Genomic DNA, 27,466 nt, shown 5'->3' with positions numbered 1-27,466 from the left:
CCAATATGTGCAAGGCTGAGTCAAGAGCAAAATAGCATATTGAGAATTTTATAATGAAAATGGCAGAAATCCACACTTTATGTTGGATCTCTCATTTAAAGTAAATCAGTCCTAGTTTTCACTCACACACACACACACCAATTATCCAAAATGCCCGGCGAAGAAGGCAGCATAACAAACTTTAATTTCTTTATTCAGTAGTGAAGCGAATTCAATTTTGCTCCTATTTGTTCTACAATGACTTACTATCTAAAAGTCTCAGTGTTTGAAAAGATGCAGAAAGTGCCAATTTTCAGACACAACCACACATTTAGCAGTGACTCATCTTTAGGAAATACTCTGAAATGAGCAATGGGATGCCACTCATTGTTTTATTATGAGAGTGTGTACACACCCCACTGAAGATATAGAAGCTTTCATTAAGTAATTTGTACAATTCTTCTACACTTGTCACAGATTTACTATGCTGTTGATATTATTTGTCAATATTTACTACACTTCAATAGGAAAACACAAAGCATTCCAATATAATGCAGCATGCCATTGGTTGGTGACCAGCACAATAAAGTTAATCTACTTGCAAATAGCATTTGTCAAGTTTTTAAAGAGCAACAATTTCCATTAGATCATTGGTTCTCAAATTGGGGGTCACGACCCCCTAAGTGGTTATCTGGGGGTCGCAAGCTGAGAGCCCTGACCCCAGCTGGGCACAGGGCTGTGAGCCTCCCTGCTTCCTCCCAGCGAAGGAACATGGAGGGGAGGGGAGGGGAGCAAGCGGTGACACACAGATACTGCTCACCCCACCCCATCCCCAATGTTCCTCTGCGCCCCCTGAGGGAGTTGTGCATGGTTGGGGGGAAGCAAGGACCAATGCCAGAGCTCCCTTAATCCAGGTCACTTTCCCCACCTGGGCTGTGCTCTGAGGTGAGCATCAGGAGCTGCTGCTCTCTGCCCTCCCCTTATGCAGTCCAGGTGGGGAAAGCAACCTAGATGCACGGAGCCCTGATGTTGCTCCTTGCTCCCCCCCCCACCACCTTCACAGTCCCCTCAGGGTGTGTGGAAGAGCAGCCTTCGAGGGGGAAGCAAGAAGTCATACCAGCCACTCTGTGCATGCAGGTCAGTTTCCCCAGGTGGGCACAGGAGGAGGGTGCAGGGGTTAGGGGCAAAGGGGGCACAGTGCAGGGATTAGGAGTGAAGAGGGAGAGGGGAACCCACGAGGGCGAGATGCAAAGAGAGGTTGCCCCTGGGGGACAGAGCAATGGAGGGGGCGCCCATGCGGGCCACGGGGTCACACTCAGAGGCTTGCTGTGTGAAAGGGGTCGTTAATACAAAAAATTTGAGAACCATTGCATTAGATGGTTTTAATCAAGATGGAAGATAAGGAATATCTTCTCGAAGTGTCATTTTAAACTTTTATCCTTAAGTTACTTATTTTTTAATCCTCTAAAGATGTCAAAAACACTTATGTCTCTTACAGCACAGAAACAGCTCTTTCATTATCTGTTTTTAAGGCACTGTAAACTTATCTCAGCTGCTGAAACTCTTCATGAGAAAAATCAGTAACAATGTAAACATCTGCCACTGGAAAATAAAGCTGCCAGTGATATGTGGAAAAGATCTAGTCAGGCACCTTTTACACAGTATTGCAGTACTTTTATTGTGACCAGGTAGTGTAATTTCAAATAGCTTTCTCCAGTACACTGACTGCAATCTCTTAATATACAGTTCTACTCTGAAAAGTGACCAATAGAAACACTGTGGGTTCATGTTTATAGCATCTCACTGATCATCTTTGCTCAGCTTTCAAATAATTTTTTTTTTCTAACTCCCAGCCCTATAAAACTCAATCTGCCATGTGAGACTGTGGCTCTTTACTGCACATGCATCAGCAATAAAAATTATTCAGAAGCAAATTATACCTGTGCACACATTAGCTTTAGGTGGGGTTGCACAGGCGTGCCCAAGGGACATGATTGGATCAGCTGATTTAATATGCAGCTGCACAGGAAAACAAGATGAAAAACAGTATTCTTGTACCACCTACGATAAACTCCTTTACCAAAAGGCCTGAAATATTTATTATAGTGGAGCAGTCACAAGGTCATAGGGCACAGGCAAGGTTGCATTAGGATTTTCAGTTTTAGTCAGGGTGTACCCTTAGACTTTTGTTATTACAAACAAAAGTACTGTGTTATAACACAAAGTTGCACTGCTTGATCTCCACAGCATTCCTATTAATAAAGGTTCAAAACATTTACCTGACATGTGGGTAGCCCTAGGACTAAATCCATTTGCCAGGATGAAATACCTATCCTGCCACACACTCAAAACCCACACCCTTCCTCCCTTCTATTTTAAAGAATGTGTAGTTGTGCAATGTACAAGTTGTAGGATATTGTTCATTTTCTGTTTAATAACCATTTTAAAATGTAACTTACTAGGTCTTTCTTGATTGTATCCATTCTCTCTCTTCTTTCCTATAAACAACCATGGCTTATATTTTCCTGTGCTGTGTTCTATGTCTGTTTCTTCTACATTCTCTCTCTTTCATTCTCTACCTCATTCTCTGTTTCATCTCTCTCAAATCTTTCATCTCTATCAAAAAGAGAGAGATTTGCGAAAGATATCTAAATAGCTGGATGAGTAAACCAGAGGAATAAAAGTGAAGAGCTGAAAATTTAAGTGTCCTTTAGTGCTAGGAAAAAAGAGCTGAGATTCCTGTCAGGCTGCTGCTGTCCCCGAACTCCACTTGAGGGCTCCACACTTTGTGGCCTCTCCACACACACTCCATCTCCTCTGGTTCCTGAAAGAAGCAGCAGCACTCTCTATATGCTTTGCTCCTTCCCATACTAGAACCTACTGTCTGCTTTGTGGGTGGCAACTATTGGGGGGAGCAGGTTTCACTAATCAACCTTTACTCTGACCTCTATTTTAGGGTCCTCCTCTCCAGTGATCTGCTTCATTGCAGGATTCCACTCAGGGCTTTTCAAAGTTGCAGCAGAGTGAAACTGACCAGCTACTCAGTTTCACTGATGCCCTACAGGGTTTCCAGTAGCAGCAGTCTAAACTGAGACAGAATGAAGAGTTTCATTCTGCTTCACCTTTGAAAGGCAACAAACAGCAGCTGAGACAATGGATTAATCTGTCTTAAGATAGGCTGTCTACACTACGGGGTCTACCTGTACTGGTCTAGCCACAGTGGTATTTCATAGACACCACCTACACTGACCAAAGGGGTTTTTCCATCTGTATAAGGAACAGCACCTCCCCAAGTGACAGTAACTAGATCAACAGAAGCTCTCTTCCATTGATCTAGCTGCGTCTCCAATGGAGGTCAGGTCAGCATAGCTATGTCACTCAGGGGTGCGCATTTTTCATGCCCCTGAGAGATGTATCTATGTCAACCTAAATTTTAATTGAAGGCCAGGCCTGCGGAAACCAACACTGAACCATATAACAGTTAGTTCTTATCTGGAAGGCTTTCTTAGTCACAATAAAAGACTAGAAATTTTCATTTAAAAAAAAGAAAAAGCAGCTCAGATTCTGCAGAAGTTAACTGTACTCACCTGAGAAAATTTCCTTTCAACTCCTATGAACTACAGTGTAGAATGTTCTCTTATTTAATTTATAGAGCCAGGCATGGCAACTGCAAATTCCAGATATCTCTTTGGGGCAGATTTCTTCAGCACTGACCTTTGAAGATCTGTTAGTGTTTCCTAATCCTTATTTTCCTGAAGAATGGAGAGGTCAAGGATGGACCATTAGTAATTTCAAAGGCAACCAACTAAGACCACCCCAATTTCAGAGAAACCCGCTCTTTGGCCCAGCAGGACCAGAGTCCCACTGAGTTGGAGTCCAACAAAAAAGCATAGAAAGCACAATCATTTCACAACTTTAGCAGCTGGTTGAGGGACTGCATACCACAATGCCAAGGGTGCTCACTGGGGGGAAAAAAAAAAAAAAAAAAAAGATGTGTTCTTACCTTATCTAACATGAGGTAAAATTCTAGTGAAGACAAGGCAGTTTGTAGTTCTCACACAAGTTAGCATGTCAGGGTAGCCATCAAGGGACTGGACTAGATGACCTCCTGAGGACCCTTCCAACCCTAATCTTCTCTGATTCTATGATAAACTCCTCCATAGTTTTTAAACTCATAGACTCTAAGGTCAGAAGGGACCAACATGGTTTTTAACTCAACCAGCCTACCTGTATGAAAACTACACATAGCCTTGTCTTCTCTAGGATTTTACCACATTAGTTAACTCAAGTTAAGAGCATAAATTTTTTCCCTAGTGACATGGTCAAAACTTCTGCCCATGGGCACAGAGGAAAAAAAGCCAGTGATGAAAAGGAAAATGATATAAAATGGGTGAGGGAGACAAAATTTTCTATCAAGTTCAAGCAGATGAGATAGAGTCAATGTTTGGATTTCTGTTTTGTATGTAATAAAAGGCTTATATGTTTCAGTTATAATAACAAGGTTACTTACCAGTAACTGATGTTCTTCAAGATGTGTCGCTCATGTCCATTCCAATATAGGTGAGTGCATGCCACCATGCATGGTTCCTGGAACTTTTTTCCCCTTAGCAGACCCCGTAGGGCTGGCTCTGGTGCCCCCTGGAGTCCCGAGTGCATGCTGCAGTATATGAGGCACTGCCGGCCTTATACCCCCTCAGTCCCTTTTTTCCGCCAACTCCGGCAGCAGGGACGGGGGGTGGGTTGTGGAATGGACATAAGCAACACATCTCAAAGAACAACAGTTGCTGGTAAGTAACCCTGCTTTCTACTTTGAGTGATTGCTCATGTCCATTCCAATATAGGTGATTAAAAAGCAATACCTTGGAGGTGGGTATCCTTATAGAACACGGTGTAGGGGGGCTCCGAGGTCAAAGCTCTAATCTCGGAGACCCTCCTATCCGAGGTAATGGCCACCAGGAAGGCTACCTTCCATGAGAGGACGAGCAGAGGGCATGAAGCCATGGGCTCAAAGGGGGGCCCCATAAGTGTGGAGAGGACCAGGTTGAGATCCCAGGGAGGCACTGGGTCACGGACCTGCGGATAAAGCCTCTCCACCGCCTTAAGGAACCTGACCAACATGGGGTGGGAGAACAGGGATCTCCCCTCTAGCGGTTGATGGAAAGCCGAGATGGCCACCAGGTGGACCTTCCGGGACATCAGCGCCAGACCCTGGAGTTTTAGCTGGAGCAGGTACTCCAGGATTGCCTGGATAGGAGAGAGGCTTGACAGGATGCCCCAGGACTCCGCCCAGCAGGTAAACCGCCTCCACTTAGCCCGATACATGACCTGTGTTGAAGGTTTTCTGCTGCCCAGCAGAATTTGTTGAACCTGCACCGAGCAGGCTCTCTCCCCCTCCATCAGCCACAGAGCCTCCAGGCCATGGGGTGTAGGGAGTCCAGGTCCGGGTGGAGCAGGTGACCATGGTCCTAGGAAAGCAGGTTGTGTCGTCTTGGGAGCTCCACCGGCGGGGCAATAAACAGGTCCATCAGCATACTGAACCAATGCGGCCAGGCCAGGGTGATGGGTATTATGACCGTCTTGTCCCTCTTGATTTTCAAGAGGACCTTGGGCAAAAGCGGAATGGGGGGGGAATGCATACATAAGGGTCCCCCTCTACTCGATGAGGAACGCGTCGGATATTAAACCCGGCTCACAACCCCGGAGCGAGCAAAACCTCGGGCACTTCTTGTTCCAGGACGATGCGAACAAGTCCAGTTGGGGAACACCCCACTTGCGGAAGATGAAAGTCACTACCTCCAGGTGCAACGATCAGTCGTGGCAAGGTAGAGATGAGAAGCAGACAAGTGAAAGTCGTGCCTCACTGCAAAGTCCCACAGGCGGATGGCTTCCTAGCAGAGGGCCAAGGAGCATGCACCCCCTTGCCTGTTGATATAAAACACGACTACAGTATTGTCCGTCAGCACCTGCACCATCCTGCCCATCAGGAACCTGAGGAACACCTTGCACGCCAGTCTGACGGCCCTGAGTTCTTTTACACTGATGTGCAGGTGCCTCTCCTCCTCCATCCAGAGCCCCTTAGTGCCCAGGTCGGCACTGATGTAAGCTCCCCACCCCACATCCAAGGCATCAGAGATCAGGGTGACCAATGGGGCCAGATCCCTGAAGAGGATGCCCCTCAACACTGCCCCGGGGGTCCTCCACCAATTCAGGGAGGCTAGGACTGACGGGGGAACCGTGATCACCCTGTTCAAGGGGTGTCTGCTTGGCACGTACGCCGAGGCCAACCATGCCTGGAGTGACCTGAGTTTGAGGCAAGCCAGCCGTACCACATATGTGCAGGCTGCCATGTGCCCTAACAGCTGCAGGCAGTGCCTGGCTGTCATGGTGGGGCACCGGTGCAGCTCTGCGATAATCGCAGCCATAGCCTCGAACTGAGGTTGCGGGAGGAAGGCTCTGGCCTGGGAAGCATCCAGGGTGGTCCCTATAAACTCTATGTGCTGCACTGGGGTTAGAGTCGATTTCTACTCGTTTATGAGCAGACCCAACCTGCTGTGTGTGGCACAGGTGAGGGTCACACTGTCCTGTACGTGGGACCTGGACCTGCCCTTGATTAAGCAGTCATCCAGGTAAAGGAAAATCTGCACCCCCCTGCGCCTCAGGTGGGCAACCACTACTGCCATGCACTTGGTGAATACCCTGGGGGCAGACGAGAGGCTAAAGGGCAGGGCCGTAAATTGATAGTGGGAACCCGCCACCATAAATCAAAGGAAGCGCCTGTGGCTGGGAAGGATAGGTACATGGAAATATGCACCCTTCAGGTTAAGGGTGGCATACCAATCTTCTGGATCCAGAATAGGGATAATGGAGGCTAGGGAGACCATGTGGAACCTGAGCTGCTTGATGAATTTGTTTAGACAGCACAGGTCTAATATGGGCCTCAGGCCCCCCTTCGCCTTGGGGATGAGGAAGTATCTGGAATAGAATCCTCTCCCTATTTCGTTCTGTGGGACCATTTCCACCGCCCCCAGGTCGAGGAGGGTGATTACCTCCTGCAAGAGGAGTTGCTCGTGAGAGGGGTCCCTGAAGAGGGACTGGGGGAGGGTTGTTTGGGGGGCGGGGTGTGAGCTGTAGGGCGTATCCTTGGAGGACTATACCGAGGACCCAACAGTCTGATGTAATGCTTGCCCATTCTTTGTAGAAGGGCTTTAATCTGTCTAAGAAAGGACGAGACGGATCCAGGGAGCCGGTAGGGGTGCCACCCTCAGGCGCACCATCAAAATTGTCCTTTCCTATTGCCTGAACCTTTGGGGGGCCCTTGCTGGAAGGCTGAAGACGAGCTAGGGGGCCGGTTACGCCATCCAAACTCTGTTTCTGCCCCATTAGGCTGAAAGGGCCTAGGTGGTGGCCTAGGTTGTTGCTGTGCCTGGGGCCGCGACTGTCGCCTCGAGGCTTGGGTTGTATAGAGGCCCAAGGAACGAAGCGTGGCCCGCGAATCCTTAAGGCCGTGCAGCTTCTCATCAGTTTTGTCTGAAAACAGGCCTGACCCATCAAAGGGGAGGTCCTGAATCGACTGCTGCACTTCCTGTGAGAGCCCCGAGGACTGAAGCCACGAACACCGCCACATGGCAATAGCAGAGGCCATAGCCTGGCTTGCCGTGTCTGCAGCGTCACTGGCGGTTTGTAGCACTGTCCCAGCCACCGTGATCCCCTCCTCGAGGACCGTGACAAAGTCTGCTGCCTGCTCCTCGGGCAACACCTCAGCAAACTGCTTGAGGGAGTCCCAGAGATTAAAGTTATACCTGCCCAGTAGGGCCTGGTGGTTTGAAATCCTGAACTGTAATGTCGCAGTTGAATAAATTTTTCTCCCAAACAAGTCCATTTTTTTGTTTTCCTTGTTCTTGGGAGTGGAACCTTGGTACCCCTGCCTGTCCCTCTGATTGGCCACATCCACCACTAGGGTTCCTGGGGCCGGTTGTGTAAAGAGGAACTCAAACCCATCAGCAGACACATAATATTTCTTTTCGGTGCCATTTGGTATAGGGGCTACCGAGGCAGGGGTTTGCCACAGGGCCTTAGCAAGCTTAAGGACCCTGTCATGAATTGGCAGGGCAACCCTTGATGGGCCCTCTGCCCCCAGAACACCGAAAAGGATACCTCCTCCTCTGATAGTTCCCTGACCTCCAGGTTCAAGTTAGAGGCCACCCTTTTCAGCAGCTCCTGGTGAGCCCTGAAGTCTCTCAGCGGCGTCCTGTGGCCCCTGGAGGCTGCTTCATCTGGGGAGGAGGATGACGACTGGGTGCTCACCCCCCTGGTGATGGGGTGGCTCCATGGAGGGTCCCTCCCCTGGGTCTGATTCCTCATCCGAGGAATGGTCCTCACATTCTTTGTCTGGTGCAGCGGGCACTGACTGCACCCCTGAGGATGGGACAGACACTGTCCCCTGTCCCATATGAAGCCCCTATGGGCCCCAATAGGGCCATTGCCAGAGACCCTGGGGTGGCATCGGAACCGGCTGATGAGCCTCCTAGTGATGTCAGCCAGACCCTTGAGCATCCTTGCCTTTCCAGGACCCAGAGCCACTGGAGTGGTGGTGTCGAGCCCGTCTCCGGCCCTTGCCGCTCCGCACTGGGGACCGACTCCTCGATGACTCTGAGGAGGCAGATAAAGATCGCCACCGTATCCGCGATGGTGCCGACGCAAGGAGACATGCTCCGAGGAGCTCGATGTGGAGGCCCATCATCTCGGCACCAATGACTTCTGGTGCCACTTGCCCCTAGGGGACCGGGAATGGTGCCGTCGGGAGCCTCGCAGTGCCGAACCCGACTCCGAAGACTGGGATCTGTGATGCGCTGGGGCGGGCGAGTCCTTCAGTGCCGGACTCCCCGCCAGCAACCAGGTTCGGTGCCACCTGGACGAACGGCTCAGTGCTGGGGACTGGGAGTGTGAACTGCCCCTGTGCCGTGAGGCGGCCCTCGAGCAGTGCCGCCTTACCTGTGCTGCCTCCGGCATCGGGGACCGACCTCGGTACCGCAGAGAGGATCTGCTGGACGAGCAGGACTTGGTGCTGAGGGGAGCTTCCACGCTCTACCCTCGGTGACCATCCAGCGGGAGACTTTTCCACCCGTCGGGGGTCTCAACCAGCCTTCGGGGGGACGCAGCGTGGGTTTACCCCGGGACACCGGCCCTCTCTCCCTCGGCAGAAGGGGGGGGCGGAGGCGTGGGCAAGGCCATCAGGGCTCTTGCCGCCTGACAAGCCTCCGGTGTCGATGGCACCTGCAGGGGCACTCCCTCACCCCCAGGAGTTGGGGGAGGCTCCCTGCTCGGAGATGGAGGCACTGGAGCAAGCTCTACGGGCCGTGGCTGGTACACCTCCGCACTCGACCCCGCCCGGATCGGTGGTGCGGGGGAGTGTGCGCACACCGTGCACTGCCGCCTCTTTTTCTTCAGCACCGGAGATGCCTCCCTGCGCCGAATTGACTCCGGTGCCGGCAGTGCACGCTGCATCGAGGAGACGCTCAGTGCCGAGGTGGAACGTGACGCCTCGAAGGCCGGTCCGAGCGCCGCCTCCATCAAAATGGCTTTCAGCCTAACGTCCTGCTCTTTCTGAGTCCTAGGCTTGAAAGCTTTACAAATCCGGCACTTCTCCCTCCAGTGCTGCTCTCCCAGGCACTTGAGGCAGCAATCGTGAGGGTCACTAACTGGAAAAGCCTTGCCACAAGCGGCGCAAGGCTTAAAGCCAGGTGACACGGCATGGCCCGGCCACCCTGAGCCCCTAAGGGCTTCTATTCTTTATCACTAACCACTCTACTTAACAGTACTTAACACCTAACTAACTGAACAACAACAACAAAGTTCAACAAGGGGAATGGTACTTGCGAGAAGCAACTGTGACGGGCGGAAAGAAGGAACTGAGGGGCCGTAGGGTAGGCAATGCCTCATATACCCCGGCATGAGCGCGGGGCTCCAGGGCACTAGAGCCGACCCTATGGGGTCTGCTAAGGGGAAAAAAGTTCCGGGAACCGTGAACGCTGGCATGCACTCACCTATATTGGAATGGACATGAACAATCACTCGAAGTAGAACAAATTTTATGCAGTCTTGAACACACTATATACATAAGTTTATTATACCTTTAGCACAATAAAAGAAGATCTGACTTTTCACTCTTACGGTTAAGACAATTGTCCCTATTCCAAATTTGCTTTCCAATATCAATACATAATACGTGCAGATATAAGATGTATGTATCCAAAGTGCGCCACACCTTACTTATCAATCCAAAGTGAAGCTCATAGCCACTTTGATTTTTCCTCAATACTTGTGCATAAAAATAGGCTTAACATTTTATTTAAAAGAGTGACAGGACAAGTTAATTTTCCAGAGAAGAAACAGAATACATCCCAATTTTTAAAATGTTTAGTAGCAGCTTAGATTAAACTTTATTCTCAGTAATGTTTTCATACTTTCATGCATCAGAGTAATTCTATGTATAGTTCCCAAACTGGGAATGTATTTTAAGTTAAGGAATTCACTTACAACTGACCTAGGAAGGTGAAAGTTCTACAATTCACATTTTATCTCCAGGTGTTTAAAAGGTTTACAAGCTTGAATAATTAGCGTAATACACAAAATTCAAAGCACATACTACTCTGGTTAAATGTTTCAATATATTATTCCAAACAGCAAGTCAAAATAGAAAAGGCTATGGAAACAGTCTGCTGCAAAAGCAGTGTTTTGTAGGAAATCAAAATTCTGATAATTTTTTCAACTCATTTCCCAAAGCATTGAAACTAGGCACAATGCAGCGGTCATTCCTTTGCTCTCCACAAAAGATGGACACATTTGCCACATTTCCCTCCCCTCCCCCCCATTTGTGCTTATGATAACATTGAACTAAACTGACTGTAAGACTCAAAGGAGAGTTTCTATTTGTCTTCTAAGGAGGACACAGATGTGCAATGAAGGTAAACAGATAGTGAAAAGGCTCCACTCACAAGAATACTTGGCATGAAATTACAAAAACACTAAAATAATAAATTTGATTTAATAGTGTTCCCAACAGAATTTCTGAATGCAGACTATTATGCAAACAGTTCTTAGTAATAATCCTCTGAAGAAATCAGATTGCTGTCAGAAAGGCACTCTTGCAAATCTTCTAATCTTTATACTTCATAAAAATGTATTATTTTAAAGGACCTCTTTAAATACATTTAGACCTCTTTCAAGATTTGCTGAAAGTGCAACTTTTTAGCCTGTCTTAGCGAACTGCTGTAATTAAATACAATATTTTCCTTTTATTAATTAGAAACTTAAATAATGTTCTTATTGCATTCCAGTCTGATTTCTTCATTATTAATATGAAATAGTTCTGAATAGCTGGTATATCACTAACATGTAGTACTCAGATTTTCCTAAACAAATTTGAAAGTTGAATAATATTGATCTTATGCTATGTTTTTTTTTTTGAGGAATACCAAGCTGTGCAGGAAAAAAACATTCAGATAAGACTTAGGAAAACAATGAAAGCGGAAGCATTCTTTTAGGTGTTTAGCTAAAACAGTATTGCTGATTAAAGCAGAAGTGTTTTGTGTTTCTGGAGCCACCAATTACAACGAAGGTACAATATTTAAATGTGCTTATGGGTGTTATTGCAGTGGATTTTACTGCTCCTGTTCTATATTATTTCATGTTAATTATATAAAACATTTAACAGTATGAATTTGTCTTGAGAATTAATTCTGACCTTTAATCTCTTTAACACAATATTTTCTCACATCAGTTCTGTGCACTGCCTACTATTAAGTATTGTTATTCCCAGGATAACCCTGGGAATCAGACCTAGCTCTTGCTAACCATAAGACCAACCTAATCATTTACTTTATTACATTAAATTTTAGATTACTTCTAAGTATATTGAACTATGTTTTAACACCCTGATGAGGATCTACGTAAAACTTATAGATATTAAAAATAAATATAGAGCCTAATTATCAGATGTAATGAGCACCATTTAATTCAGTAGGTGTTGCGGGCACTCAGCAATCCTGAAAATCAGGCTTTTAATTAACCTGAAGGACATACTGAGCCACATTCTTGGAATGTAAGCTCTTCCAGACAGGGACCATTTTTTGTTATGTTTGTATAGTCCCAGCACCATAAATTCTGACTGGGAACCCTACACACTAACACAATATAAATAAATAATAATACCTCAGTTACACGGTGGTGTGAATCCACAGCAGCTACAGAGACTTCAGTGGAACTACTCTAGGTTTCCAGTGGTGCACAAGACAGCACAATCTGTTCCTTTGTTTTTAGTAATTCCTCTTTACCAATCCAGGGACTGCAGTTATTTTGTTCTCTGCTGGCAGAAAAAAGACTAACCATTGATGCAACTTACGCACACCGAATCCCTTGGTAAGAAAACCTATGTTTCGCAGCAGTAGTCAGGCCAGTAAACACCGATACGATACTAGGAAAAGAACTGTTCATAGACCAAAAACTCTACAACTGTATCCTCTACTCATAAAATGAAAAAACAAACAGTTTTGCAATGAAGTTACAAGAGAGGATTAATTTGACCCCAGTATCTTCAACTTGTGGGGAAAACCAAAAACCAAAACACTGAAGACAGATTAATGCGTGATCTCTCTGAAAGGGAATTCACCACTATTGTTTTTCCTAAGTCTGCTACAGATATTTCGCACAAATACCATTGCATGAGAGAAAGTTCACAATTTCAGCCACCTGCTAGATGCCACCACACTGCCAAAAAAACTTGGTCCAATTCTGTACCACTGGAGCCAATGACAATTTCGCCATTGGGATGGGAGCAGGAGCCGGCTCATAATTTAGACCTTATATTGCTAACAGAACGTTGGGAATCATTAGGAAAAAGAGATAGATAATAAGACAGAAAATATCATATTGCCCCTATAAATCCATGTTATGCCCATATCTTGAATACTGCATGCAGATCTGGTCACCTCATCTCAAAAAAGATATATTGGAATTGGAAAAGGGTAACTAAAATTATTAGGGGTATGGAAAAGCTTCCATATGAGGAGAGATTAATAAGACTGGGACTTTTCAGCTTGGAAAAGAGACAACTAAGGGAGGATATGACAGAAGTTTATAAAACCATGACCAGTGTGGAGAAAGAGTAAACAACACTTCCTTATTTACTTTCTCATAACATAAAAGCTAGGGGTCACCAAATGAAATTAATAGGCAGCAGGTTTAAAACAAACAAAAGGAAGTATTTCTTCACACAATACAGTCAACCTGTGGAACTCCTTGCCAGAAGGATGTTGTGAACATAACAGGGTTCAAAAAAGAACTAACTAAATTCATGGAGGATAGGTCCATCAATGGCTATTAGCCAAGATAGGCAGGGATTGCTGTTTGCCAGAGGCTGGGAATTGCCAACAGGATGTGTCACTTGATGACTACCTGTTCTATTCATTCTCTCTGAAGCACCTGGCCTTGGCCACTGTCGGAAGACAGGATTCTGGGCTAGATGGACCGTTGGTCTGACCCTGTATGGCCATTCTTATGTTCTGTGCCAGTAATTTAAAGAGTTTCTATCCTGAGTTAATGACAACTGAGCAATGAAACAGCCTTCCATATGTATACTTTTTAAGCAAAATATTAGCACTTTTTTAAAACAATTCTTTCTGCTTCTTTGGAACACTATTAACCGTAGAGATCAGCATCCTTATGTGACCCGATGGCGTAGCCAGGGCCCACCCACTTTGAAAGCAGGCTCACCCTATCAGATTTTAAGCACTTATCCTGCGGTTTTATCAGCCTCTGTTTCACTTGTGACACAAGGCTTGTACCCACCCGTGTCAACCACAGGCTCTGCCAAAAGATCAGTTCTGATGTGAACTTCCAGGATGCTGTACCACACAGAATTAGTACAGCTCTCCTAAACCGGTCATTTATTAGTATTGCACTTGCAGCAGTTTTTCCCTCCCTTTATGATTTGACCAATGACACTGGAACAGCCACAATTGCCATAATTGGCAATTAGCACAAGGCTCTAAACAGGAAGATACAGGTAGTAAGTGGACATTATAGCCTATGAAAAACTTGTTTCTCCTTTAAGTTTTTTAACGCATAAAAGTCTAATAAATTTATGACCCAAAACAATGGAAAGCTGAAACAACCCCTGAAACAGCACACCATGTAGGAATTGTTCTCCTGCTGTAGAATAATCATCCACAAGGGAAAATTTTTTTCAAGGGACAAGGCTCTTAATTAGAGGACCTGAGGGTCACAACCTTCCAGGTGCTGAACACTTCTATTCATTCCAGTGCATTTTAGGTAATTTTCTTTTTCAAAGGGAAATTAAAAAGGCACTATAAATAATCTAAGATGCACCAGAATATGCACGTCTGCCAGTGACACTAGAACCTGGTTTCATCATCTGCCCCAGTAATTTCCCCCTTCTTTCTGCCCCTTTCCTATACGACTTACTATGGGTAGGTATACACTTATACCGCACAGCGGCACCGCTGTAGCGCTTTGGTGTAGACACTACCTACGCTAACAGGAGGGGTTTTCCCATAGGCATAAGTAATCCACCTCCCCGAGAGCTAGGTAGCTAGGTCAACGAGAGAATTTTTCTGGCGACTTGGTGCTCTCTACACCAGGGGTTAGGTCTGCATAACTACGTCTTTCAAGGGCATGGGTTTTTCACACCCCTGCGAGACGTAGCAATGCCAATGTGAGTTCCCAGTGTAGTCCCGCCTGGTATCTGACACTCCTCCACACCCACTACCTATCTCCTACATCACTTTGGGAAGAATGGGAAATCATGCTGCTGCTTAGTGCATGTTCTCCCCAGCTGCTTTTCACTGCCTGGACAGCTACTCTGCTCTTGATGCCATTTGTGAGTGCAGCGTAGCAGCAGAGAACAGCCCTGATAGTGAAGCATGGCTGGAAAGAGAACTGAGCCAGCTAATCTGGTAGGTGGAAAACTGCCCCTTGGGTGGCCATAGACTGACTATTTTAAAAACAAACTGCAGCAACCAGGGAGCCACAAGAACGAGCAGACCTTTTCCTTCCCAGGACAGAGTTAAAAATCTAGGAACAGTCTTGACCAAATTCAAACAACTGGCACATATAATGGGGACAGGCCAGGTTTGGGTGCCAAATGAACCAGTGTAAAGAAAGGGAGATTTAACCATCTTCAATGCTGACAGGAAACAGCAAATCCTTCTCATCCCCCACCAACTAGCACAAGGAAGTATTACAAAATAGGGTGCCTACAGTACAATAAGCACAAACTAAACTGATTTCTCTAAGCAGGACAGTCCCCACTGTTAGAAGCAAGAGAGGAGACAGATTTTTGGTACAACACCTTTGGGGTGATGGTCACTGCTGCTGAAATCCAGTAGTCCCAATTGGTGGGACCAGGATTTCTCTGTTTCTGCTGCTGGCTACTGTCCATCCTGAATTTACTTACAGTTAAACTTACACTTACACTTACACACACACACACTTACACACACACACACACACACACACACACACACGTTTCATTGGAGTGATACAAAAGCTATTGGAAATACCATGCATTAGTAGAGCCCTGCAAATCTGCGGATATCCACGTTTGTGGATCATGGATGGATAAAGATCCAAATTTTATATCCAGGGCCCTGCAAATCTGCAGATATCTGCTTTCCGCAGACCATGTTGCAGATCAGGGATTGGATGCAGACACAGATTTTGTAGCTCTATGCATTAGCAAAACACACCAGTATGCATCCCATGTAATTTATTATGGCCACAGCAGCCATTCCACATTTAATATGGTAATATTTTCCTTTATTGGCCCCCTACTACTTTCCCCCAAAAAAAGTAATATTGGCCTCAAAAATCATTAGATCTGGGTCCACAGTAGAATTTTTCTACAAATTTTTAAGTGATTTGGACAAAGGTTTCCAAATTATCGTACCATAAAAATGGTGACGTTCAGAGTTCGAAGAGTAACTTTCTGCCAATTTTTAGTACACAAAAAGAAAAGCCTAATGGGGTTCAAGAGATAAAAATATCACCATTATAACATTTACAAAAACAATAGTTACATCTATATTGTAACTCAAACATTATGGTCTCCAGCCAATTGGAGTCTCTTACTTCTGTACATGTTACTCTTAACACTTATGTAGAAAAAATAATTTGGATTCAGTTTATTTAATCTTGAAGTTAGTAACTAAAAAACCCACATAGCAGAAAAGAAATAAAACTTGGCTTAAGTGATTTCATACAACAAAACTTTGGTGATCCTAGGTAGGGAAGTCTAATGTCAAAAGTTAAGTTTTTGATTGGGAAGATTAGGAATTGCTGGCTCCAGCAAACTTAATGCAGGTCAAATGATTGCTGGAGACCTAATTTTTCATTTCCAATAAAGAGGAAATCATGCCCTTTTCTTTGTTGTGACCTCAAAGTGTCCGTGGGGAAAAAAGATTTCCCCCTCGCCGCCCAACAAAGGCTCACATCGTGGGGTTACCAAACCATCTGAGACTTGGCAGGGGGACAAATGAGCATTATAAGGGATCCAACAAGTTTCACCGGGGTTTCTATCCTCCTGCAAACGACAGAGGGGAAATACAATCCAGTGGTTAGGACAGTAACCTAGGACTTGGGAGACCTGGTTCAAGTCCCTGCTCAGGTCACCACAGATTTCTTGTGTGACCTGGGGCAAGTCACTCAGACTCTGTGCCTCAGTTCCCATCTGTAAATTGGAAATAGTACTAACCTATCTCACAGGGACATTGTGATGATAAATACATTAAATGAGGAGGCAGTCAGATACTATGGTAAGAGGGCCATATAAGTATCGTAGATACACAGGAGGTCCACAGGAAAGAAAGGAAGTTTCCTTTCGCCAATTCTTACCCAGTCCTTCCTGCAGATCTTGTGATGGTCCTTGTAGTTCACAGCTGTGGGTCTCCCTTCCAGCAAACTCTACAGAAGATTCATAGGGTGGAGAAGGCACTGAAGAAAATGCTTCCCCTGACTTTTCTGAGTGAATGAGAGCTGTTCTTGAGTATCCCCTGTCCACTCCAACCCTGCTGCTCATGGCAGCCTCCCTCAGGCATCCCAGCAGCACTCTCTCTCCCACGTCCCTACATGTCCTCATGCCTATGACTCCTTACCAAAGATACGAAGAATGGTGGGGGGTGCACAAGAGCAATCTGGGGGGGTGTAAAGAAAAGCACTAGCATTTCCCTCCCTGCTTCACCTGATCAGCTTTCTGTGGTCTGAAAGAGGATTTACACTGCTGTGAACCCACTGTCACGTGGAGAAGCCAAGCCTTCCTACCAGCCTTCCGCTCCTGCATCCTGAATTACTCCTAAGGGCTCCCCTCTCCCCTTCTACCTCTTTGCTCCCAAGTGTTCATCAAGAATGTTAGGTATTTAAAAAAAAATAGTACACTCAAAGCACTAATACATGCCTGGAAATTTAACTACACCTTAATTATTCTGTTTGGGATATAGATAGTCAGCTCTTCCACAAACTGGCATGACATTAGCATGCTATTGGCAACAGATTTGGAATATTAAGGCAGAATTGAAGTTACACAGATTGAAATTTTACACCGAATGAAGATTATTCAGTGCTCTCAATCCCAGATTCTTTACTAAAAAGTTAGCTACTTTTGCATATTTACATGGAAACTTTTCTAAAAGACAAAAATTCATCAAGGTACACATTATGCCCCCCAAGAGATCCATGCAAGGATCCTCCCAGGAGGGATGGGGGGCTCAGGAGATTCCATGGCACTATCCACCACCCCTACCTTCCCTGTGGACTCTCCAGAGTTCTCACTATAGGAAGCCAGAACTGGGGCAGGGCAGACATTGTCCCATCTAGTGCCATGGAACTTATTAGAAAAAGTGAATAGAACCAAAAGATGTAGAACCCTCTCTCTTCTATGGAGCTATGCTACCAGGGAGGTCATTGGGCATCAGAGCTATGGGACCTCCATAAGGACAGGGTTGGAGTCAGCTTTACTGCAATCCACCTCAACAGGCCGACACAGGGACATCTCCACAAGAGAACCCCCACTAAGTCTCCTCATGTGGTTAAAAGCGGCAGGAAGAGATAATGTGGCCTATATTTACTATTCTATAATGGACTGGGATTTGTCTGTAACAAAGGACATGTCTTCCTAAGGAAAAATAATTTAAAATTTTAAAAATTGGAAGGAGATTTTAAAAACAAAAAGAGAACATCCCACTTTACGTATCATCCACCCTACAAAAGTTATTCACAAAACAAGGGGGTGGATAGTACAGTTGAAAAATATTAAACAAAATATTGAAGCATTTTTAAAAGCTTTCATGTACAACGAAAAGGATTACGGACAAAATGAAACATCCCTTGACTAAAACAAATTAATATTCCACCTGGAAAATACTATACAAGCCTCATTGTTTTTGAATGACCTCTGGGCCAACTACAGATCACAGACTAACCAGTAAGTCAATCGAAAACCAAGTCTGACTCTTCCAAAGCTCTCTTGGGAACTCCAGCAACAGCTAAAAAGCTTTGTTTCCATTCAACCAGATATATAGAGGTGAAAAAGCTTTTCAAAACATTAAAGAGAAAAAAGTGAGGTCTGTTACCAATCCAAGAAGCAAATTAAGGTCTAAATTCTGAAACTGTCAAGCACCCGGAACTTCCATTAAAGTCAGTGGGTGTTGGCTGTGCTCGGCTCCCCTCAGGATTTGGCCCTACTGGTAGGATAACCAGTTTTTCCAGACTTCATTACTTTGGAACTTTTAAAACCACTACCTTTTTTTGTTTTGTTTTTTATGTTCTCTTTATAGCTCACAGCAATAGTATAGATACATTTTAGAGGAATATTACAATACAAGTTCCTACATGCAATTCATCTAAATGCTGCTACAGTTTCCAGGTTTAGCTAACAACTAGCAAGCCACTTTCCCTTCAAAAAGATTAGAATGGAGAAGGAGAAACGTTTTAAAAAAATATTTAATAAAGGCCCGTTATTGCTGTCTTGAAGGTTTGCATGTACAGTGAGCAAAGAACTGAATCACTGAAAAATGGAACAATGAATCAAAGTGCTGTGGGATAAAATCTTATCCATTTTGATAAATTCACCCATGAGCTACAAACAATAGTTTTAGGCTGGATTATTTCAAGCAGCACAGATTTGTTTGCTAAGTGTTACTTAAAAACTGCATCATACTACGTGAACCTAACGTTACTCTAATTATTTAACTAAATAATAAAGAAAATTAAATGTGTAGCATACAAAAACTTTACTTTTTCTGTTTTTGACTGGAATCTAGTCAGCCATAATTCACATTGTACTATTAGATCTGGCCTGAATTTTCCTAAAAGATCACCACATAGCCTGGCTGATGACATATTTGTACATAGATGACAAGTGTATTATAGAAGAGGTAGGCTAATAAGGAGAGCATAAAAGACAAATGCACTCTCTTCCACCAACTTAAACCTAACATGGGCAAAACTGAACTCTTTCTTTCCTCCCAAATTGACACCACTCTCTCAGTGCTGTCACCGTTGACACCACCAACATCCGCCCTGCCACCCAGACCCATAACTTGGTCCAGACTCCATCTTCCCCAACTATCACATCCAGGCTTTGTTCAAATCTGTGTTTCTTCCTCCATAACATCACAAAGACACTCCCTACTCTGTGATGGGGGGTCCCTGCGACACATGCCAGGAAAGGGTTAATATGAGCCCAATTAGCCCGTCTGCAAAACCTGGAAGGTGGGCCAGGCCTAATTAGGAATCAAGCCCAGCTGGCGGAAAGCAGGGTTTGTGTCCATAAAGAGCTGAGTGAACCGAACTGAGCAAAGGAGACCTAGAGGAGAGGTGGTGGAGAGGTTCCCCTTCTCTGGTAAGCAGTCTGAAAGACGACTGCAAAGATAGTACAGCAGAACTAATGCCCAGGCGAGCTGCAAGCTCAAGTGAAGGCAGGGGCCCTGAGGAGCTGTAGCCTGCTGGTACCCCTGAGTAAGGAAAGGAGGATGCCAGCCTCTGGGCTATGGGATCGATTGAGGCACAGAAGCCTCTCCTTACGCAGGGGGAGAGTATCAAAGGCATGCCGGTGATTAGGTGGCTGCCCACAGAGCCCAGCTGGACTGAAGGTTTGGTTAGTATACATTTCTGTTGGATTTTGGTAAAGGACTCTGTGGGGCAGGACTCTGCAAAGTGATCTGGCTGGAAGGCCAGGACTCTCCTATGGCCGGAATAGGCCAAAGGATAGTGGGAGAAACTGTTGCTGCAGCACCACAGCCAGTCAAGAGGGGGTGTGTTGGGGTGGCCACTTTCCATAGTGTCACATCTCAAACATTGCAACCTGCTCCCATCTACCCTCCCACAATCATTTCACTGGACTTCCATTTCTACATATGAAATTCAAATTTCTTAGCATTACTTTCTAAACCATTAACAGCTTTTTTACTCCCTATGTAGCCATTCTATCCTCTCACCTCCTACCCTCCCCGCACTGCCAATGATGCTAACCTAATCTGCCCACTTGTCCACGGTCGTCAGCCAAGATTTTCAATAATGACTAGTGATTTTGGATGCCCAACTTGACATGCTTTAAGAAGGGTGTCCAACAATTTCTTTAAAAAATCACACACCTTTAAGGTGTCTGAACTTGGGCAGAAAAAATTGAGGCACCCAGTCATTCATCACTTTTGAAAATCTTGCGTTGGTGCCTTTTTCCATGCTGCTCCTTACAGATAGAATGCCCTCTCTGAAGCAATCCCTAATGCTTTCATCTTCTCCTCTAAATTCATCTGAATAAATCTCTTCTTCCATGATGACTATATGAAATTAGCAATTTGACAATGGACAGATTGTTCATTTAAAATTGTATTCAATCTGTCAAGATATAAACAAAATCTAACAAAAGTATATAAATATTACACATAGAATCATAGAATATTAGGGTTGGAAGGGACCTCAGGAGGTCATGTAGTCCAATCGTCTGCTCAAAGAAGGACCAACCCCAACTAAATCATCCCAGCCAGGGCTTTTTCAAGTCACACCTTAAAAACCTCTAAAGATGGAGATTCCACCACCTCCCTAGGTAACCCATTCCAGTGCTTCACCACCCTCCTAGTGAAAAACTTTTTTCTAATATCCAACCTAAACTGCCCCCACTACAACTTGAGACCATTGCTCCTTATTCTGTCATCTGTCACCACTGAGAACAGTCTAGCTCCATCCTCCCTGGAACCCCTCTTCAGGTTGTTGAAGGCCACTATCAAATCCTCCCTCACTCTTCTCTTCTACAGATTGAACAAGCCTAGTTCCCTCAGCCTCTCCTCAAAAGGCATGTGCTCCAGTCCCCTAATCATTTTCGTTGCCCTCCACTGGATTCTCTCCCATTTGTCCATATCCTTTCTGTAATGGGTGGCCCAAAACTGGACACAATACTCACATGTATTGATGGTACCCCTCTTCTCTCACACTTTGCCTGTCTGTATTACACCCTGAGTCCATATCTTCACTTTGTCAATACATTGTATTCCACTCCTGCTCCCTTCATCAGCTTTTTGGTCCTCCTAGAGTGAAGCTTTTTGGGGCATGGCTGCCTCTTATTATGCATTGGTACTATGCCAGGTATGGTGTGTCCCTGATTTAACTGGGACCATAAATCTAACAGATCAATAATAATCTACAATATCCTTAAATGGATATAATCTCACAGACTGGCTATATATATATATATATATATATATATATATATTAATGCCTTTCCAAGTTGCATTACAAACTTTCAAGTTTCAAAACAAAAGGTTAGATATGAGTGAAAAAATGGTTAATTTTATGTCCAGTACCAGATTTTATTCTCAACTGTGAGTTACTATTTCTGAAATAAAAGAAGCTAATGGCCTGGCAAAAGGCAGGCACATTATACACGAGAACCTGAACTCATGTTTTCAAACCAGACAGTTCTGATCCGTAGAGCTTTTCAATACAGTTGAAATCTTAGTATCAACTCTGACAGTTACTGACTGAAAGTTTGTGTCAAATATTTTTAAAACTACCACATGGACAACTGAGCCACATACGTCATGACAACCACAAGAGAAAAGAGAGTAGTCTGGGATGTTAAAGTAAAAAGACTGAGCTTGTCTTTACGGGCTTATTCACCACAATGTTTTATAGTAGACTATCACACAAAGTTATCTTCATTTAATTAAAAGAAAAAAATGGGGAGATTCATTTAGGTATTTGAAGAGTCAATTACTGCAGGATATGTTGCATATAACTTCATATTACAAATGGAAACTTTTTCAAGATTGATGTTTTAAACTTAGCTAATTTTTGTTATGTTTTCAAGTGCAACCATCAACAGTTTGTTACACAGACAACAATAGTACTATAAAATGCTTGTTTGTTTATTGCAGCCATGCTATTGAAAATATTTGGTACATTTTAGATACTATAGTGCCATCAAGAAAAAACGTTAGCTGTACATGTCCTTGCTCTGTCACCATTATGTGGCTTCACTTCATAACTGTAGAATATCACTTTTTACAAGTGTGAGAAAAGGCTGACACAACACAACATTTTAACAAATCCTGGCTTTAAAGTGCTCGTACTGAGTCAAATTGGGCCTAAAGTTTAGGTTTTTTAATATGACATTTTTAACCTAACTAAGTCTAATAGGAGAGCTCTATTTTTTTATTTCCATTTTTAAACAAAAGATTTTGCAGTGTTTGCAACTCAATTGCTGCAGAACTATCACAATGCAGTTGCAAAACTGTCACTATTTCTAAAACACTCATTATAATATCTGAAAAAAAAACTGATCTAATAGAACATTAAAATGAAATTAACTGGTCTATTTTCAAAAAAGAAAAATATAAAAGTTAAAATTAACAGCATTAAAAAACTGAATCTACAAAGTTGTTAATGATGTGAGTGTTGTCCCTTTGACCCAGAAGTACAGTTAATTAAAATTGTACATAAGTTCTCTTCAGGGCTTTCTTGATTTTATGCTACTGTTTTGCTCCTATTTCCTGTGTCTGTTAAACAGAGAAATATAAATAAGAATGTTTACGTTTATAGGTATCTAAAATTAACAATAATTTTGACATATACCGCTGTGGGACCAAAGTAAGGATGGTCTAGAAGACAGGGCACTAGCCCAGGACTCATAAAATCGATGTTCATTTCCTGGTTCTGTCACTGACTTCTTGTCTGACCTTAAGCAGGATGTTTAATCTACCAAGTGTCTCACTTTCTCCATATCTATAATAGAGATAATACCGCCTTACAGGGGTACCGAAAGGATAAATCCATTGATTGTTAGATTCTCACATACTGCAGGGATAAGGGCCCTTTAAGCACTTAGCTAGATCCACCAAAACCACCCCTTGTGATAGTCTAGCAGAGCAGAACCAGTGTCTCTCCACTGCACAAGGGGAAAATTATCTGCACTCTCTGCATCAAAGTTCAACTCTGCTGGAGAAAGTTGCACCCCAGCATGGAGGATTTTGGGACCGGCAGAAACCAGCTGATAAGACCATACAGATGCATCAGACAAGTCTGAAGAAGTGAGGAAAATTAAAGCTACTTTTAGGGTGTTATAAGTGCTGACAAATTACAAAGGGCCAAATTCCATTCTGGATACACAGGCCCAATTCCCATTAACCTCACTATGTTCACCTACCAGAGGCAAAATTTGGTCCCAAACACTTACCTCTTCAAGGACAAAGAAAGGTCAGACCAGATGTTTAGTTTTCTGAAAGTGGATTTTCATTAACATCACAGGAAAAGTGATTTTTCAAGTTTTCAAATATCTGATATATTTTTGGACATGTAGGTAAAACACAACAACCTTCATTTTGCTCAGAAGCGAAAGGATACGAGGCGTTCCTTCTGTTCTACACACCAAGTAGAGACATGCAGCAATTACGTGAGTCATCTTTCTCCCCCGGGTTAAGTGCTTGCTCACCGCCATTTTGAAAAAGTTAAAGGCAGTATCAAGACAATGCTGATTGAGTTGCAACTGATTTCCCAAGTGGTGAATTTGACGTTTCCCTAAAAAAAAAAAAAAAAAAGAAGAAGAGAACTCAAACAATTTTGTAATTAATCCACTTTTTAAACAAAGGACCAAACTTCAGAAAAACTTTGCTTAGAAATTCAAGTTACTTGGCATTTGTTGCAGAAGAATGTCTCTCTTTTAACAAATCACAGAAAGACTAAGGCAGCATATAATACAGTAAATGTAATTTTGAACAAAGAAGAATTTCCTAGATTATGTAACAATTGAATTTATATCCTAAATTTTCAAATATGTCCATTATTTTTGGGACCCAATTTGAGACAGTTAGCCTGATTTCCAGAGGGACCAAGCAGCCCTCTGAAGTCAACCAGAGTTTTAGGTGCTCAGCACCTCTGAAAAAAAATCAGGGCATAGTTCTCAAATTGGGCACCCAGACTTGAGGCAACAATATTAGTGAACATTAAAAATGGAGGTCTACACGTCATTTGGATGAAATAGCATCTAAAATGTGCTAGGTACTTTTCCAAACACAGGAAAATTATGTTTCAAAGATCTTGAATCCGGCACTTGCTCGGCTTTAGAGATGAATTTGTTAAAAAACAAAGAAACAAAAACAAAAAAATCCCCCACCCTTAATGTGGGTACACTTGACCTTAACTGCAAACAAATTCTACATTTTGTGGCAATTCACCAAAAACTGATGAACTATGTGGTTCCTCCTAACAACACACCAAAACCATAAGGAAAAGAACTTATACAGCTTATCTCGAAGTTTGTACCATAGTTGTCACTGTTACAGCAGAACTTCCTTCCTCTGAACATATTCAGAGCAGAGGCTTCATTTAAGGTTTGGCTGCCAGATTACATTGATTCAGAAAAACAAATGTGCCTTCACCCTTAGAAGATAAATATTTTAGATGACTCATAATAGGAAGCTACTAAGACAGATGTGGAAAGCAAGATCCAGCCCTCTCTCAAAGCTCTAGCTAAAGGAAACCATGCCAAGAAGGGAATGTGCAGATGACTTGGCGGAAAATAAAAAGATGGGAGAAGTCATGATGAAAAGCATTGGGTTCACTAACAATTAATGGGTCAATCAGTAACTAAAAAAAAATTTAATTCAATACAACAGACAGATGTTTCCTGCAAGAATGTGTAGTGGAAACATGCATCCATTAATTTCACAGAGATGTTAAACTTGTACATCTATTTGATGAGGTGGGTAAAATGTTTGCCATGTGGCTTTATCCAGTTTTTCAGTTCAGACAACAGAGAAAACACAATAATTGTCGGAAAAATAAAAACATACATCTGTACATTCTTTACTTTGTGAAACCTGCTAATCAGGCACTTCTTACATAAGCACAACTGACAATATATTAGGGGAGGTGCATAATATCTGAAAAACCTTCTGTTAACAAGAAATTTCTGACATGGTTCCAGCAAAGACACTCCCAGAAATCTAGCTAAGGTTCAGTGTAACTCCTCCCAATCCGAAAGTTGCACATAAATAAAGAACCCCAGAACTATGTGAACTTCCCCTCTGCACAAATTAGGAGTTGTGTGCACTCATCAAGGAGACAGCCCATAGGTGCTCTGGGAAATTATGCCTCACCCGAGTGGTTTCATCTTATTTGTGTATTAGACAAGGAGCAAAACATCATGCACACAACTTTCAAACAAAGGAGAGAAAAGGTTTGGTTTTTTTTTTTTTGTTTTTTTTTAAAGGGGGGGGGGGGGGTTTGAGAAAAAGGACAGTTTTAATCTCCCAAAGTTTTTCAGACATCTATCCAATAAGCTATTGTGGGCTGATTCAAAGCCCACTGAAGTTAATGAGAGTTTTCCCAAGAACTTCAGTGGGCACTGGATCAGGTCGTTGGTAGCCAAAAACACTTCAAATACAGTCTTCTCCCAAAATTAAACTACTGGCTTACAAACAAACAAAACAAACAAACACACACGCGGGGAGGACAAACTAATTTTCAAACAATAGTAACCCAAGATGCTTTATAATGTTCCTTCAAAAGCAGTATTCCCCATTGAACCAGCCCTTGACCCCAAAATCACCATTAGTAGTCTCTTGATTCTTAACCTTATTTTTAAACGTGCAAAAAGAATTTAGCATAATCTAGCCTGTGTAGAGTCAGCAGCATGTTTGTTTAATTAACTCACTTTTATAGAAGACATTTTCACCCAACATCAAAACGTAAAACATACGTAACCACCACCTCATCTATCACTGAAATGCATCAACTGTACAAGTGCCAGAGTGTTTGAGATGTACACAAAACGGTGATCTGTAAAGATAAACCACTTGGGAAAGGTGGTCTTTTACTGAACACCCTATTCAATAATCTTTGCGGGTCTAGCAGAAGATTTAATTCTGTGTGTTAGCATTTCTTCAGATTACTTTTGCACATTTTGCTGGTAGTGCACCACATAGGAAAGTAAGGTGCTAAGGCAAGAATACTTGCAATACATCTTCAAAAGTATCAATTTCACGCAATGCAGGAAACATAGGACAAGGAGGAGAATCTTGGGGAATGGCTACAACTCTTTATGCTGGAGATGTCCTTGCCCCTACCGATAGCACTGGAGGTGGAAGTGTTTTCTACTTTTTACATTATGATTTAGTCCTCAAACATATTATTAACATTTTGCAACCAGCTTCCTATTTCATTATAGAAAACAAGGCATAAGTCATCTTCAATGAAAAACAAAATCCCATAAGCTCACAAAAGAGTGAATTCCATTCCCCTGGTAAACATGGTATAGTTGACATAATTTAAAGTGGTTTGAAACATGAGTATTTCTGTTTGATTTATCAATAGTGAAAGGTTCACAGTTGCCACCAAGCGGGTAAAAAAATTTCAAACTCTCCATCCTACTTGCTCTTCATTTCAAAGAGGTGGCTTGATGTTTTCTTGGCCTCACTATTTACATGCAAAGACTCTACCAACTTATGCAATGTTCGTTCACCCCTGCCCTATAATGCCACCTCTTTGGACAATATTTCCCAAAATACTAACTGTCAAATCCAACTATGTTAGTGGTAGGAAAGTAAATTAAAATCACACAAAAAATGTATCCATTCTCCATAGGTCTTCAATCACAATAATCACACTACTCAATTCAGTTCTTTCCCTAACTTTCTGAACAGGTTGTGCCCATTTTAAACTTCTGTTTCAGTTAAGATGGGGCATGACAGTCAGCAAAGCTGAAGCGGGAGCTAGTGGATTCAAACTGGGGACAGAGGTGTTTAGAACAATAGGCAAAGATGCTACTGGCTTCATTTTCTATGACATGGAGAGGGAAAATATGGACGTCAAGAAGGCCTGAGGAAGAGTAATTAAAGCAGAAGATGAGGAGGCCCTGGCACACGAATTTTAGGTATTAAAAAGAAAAGGACAAACTGTAGAAATGATGCAGAGAAGTGGCAGG

At 43.4% G+C, this 27,466-nt stretch overlaps 1 protein-coding gene across 3 annotated transcripts in view; it reads right to left on the bottom strand.

Annotated features, from left to right (window-relative positions):
- BRF1 (BRF1 RNA polymerase III transcription initiation factor subunit) overlaps positions 1 to 27,466 on the bottom strand; it is a 227,001-nt gene that overhangs the window by 157,769 nt on the left and 41,766 nt on the right. For 2 of the 3 annotated variants that reach the window (XM_067554936.1, XM_067554937.1), the window contains exon 3: positions 23,887 to 24,060. In XM_067554936.1, the coding sequence (XP_067411037.1) occupies positions 23,887 to 24,060 (174 nt within the window). Of the gene's footprint in view, positions 1 to 12,743; positions 12,757 to 23,849; positions 24,061 to 27,466 lie in introns of all 3 variants that reach the window. The other variant, XM_067554938.1, reaches the window with a different exon arrangement.

This window comes from Emydura macquarii, unplaced genomic scaffold (genome assembly GCF_026122565.2).
Source record: "Emydura macquarii macquarii isolate MOO-44397 ecotype Brisbane River unplaced genomic scaffold, CSIRO-AGI_Emac_v2 contig_1551, whole genome shotgun sequence".
Taxonomy (NCBI): Eukaryota; Metazoa; Chordata; order Testudines; family Chelidae; genus Emydura; species Emydura macquarii.
This window is presented reverse-complemented; position numbering and strand designations above follow the sequence as displayed.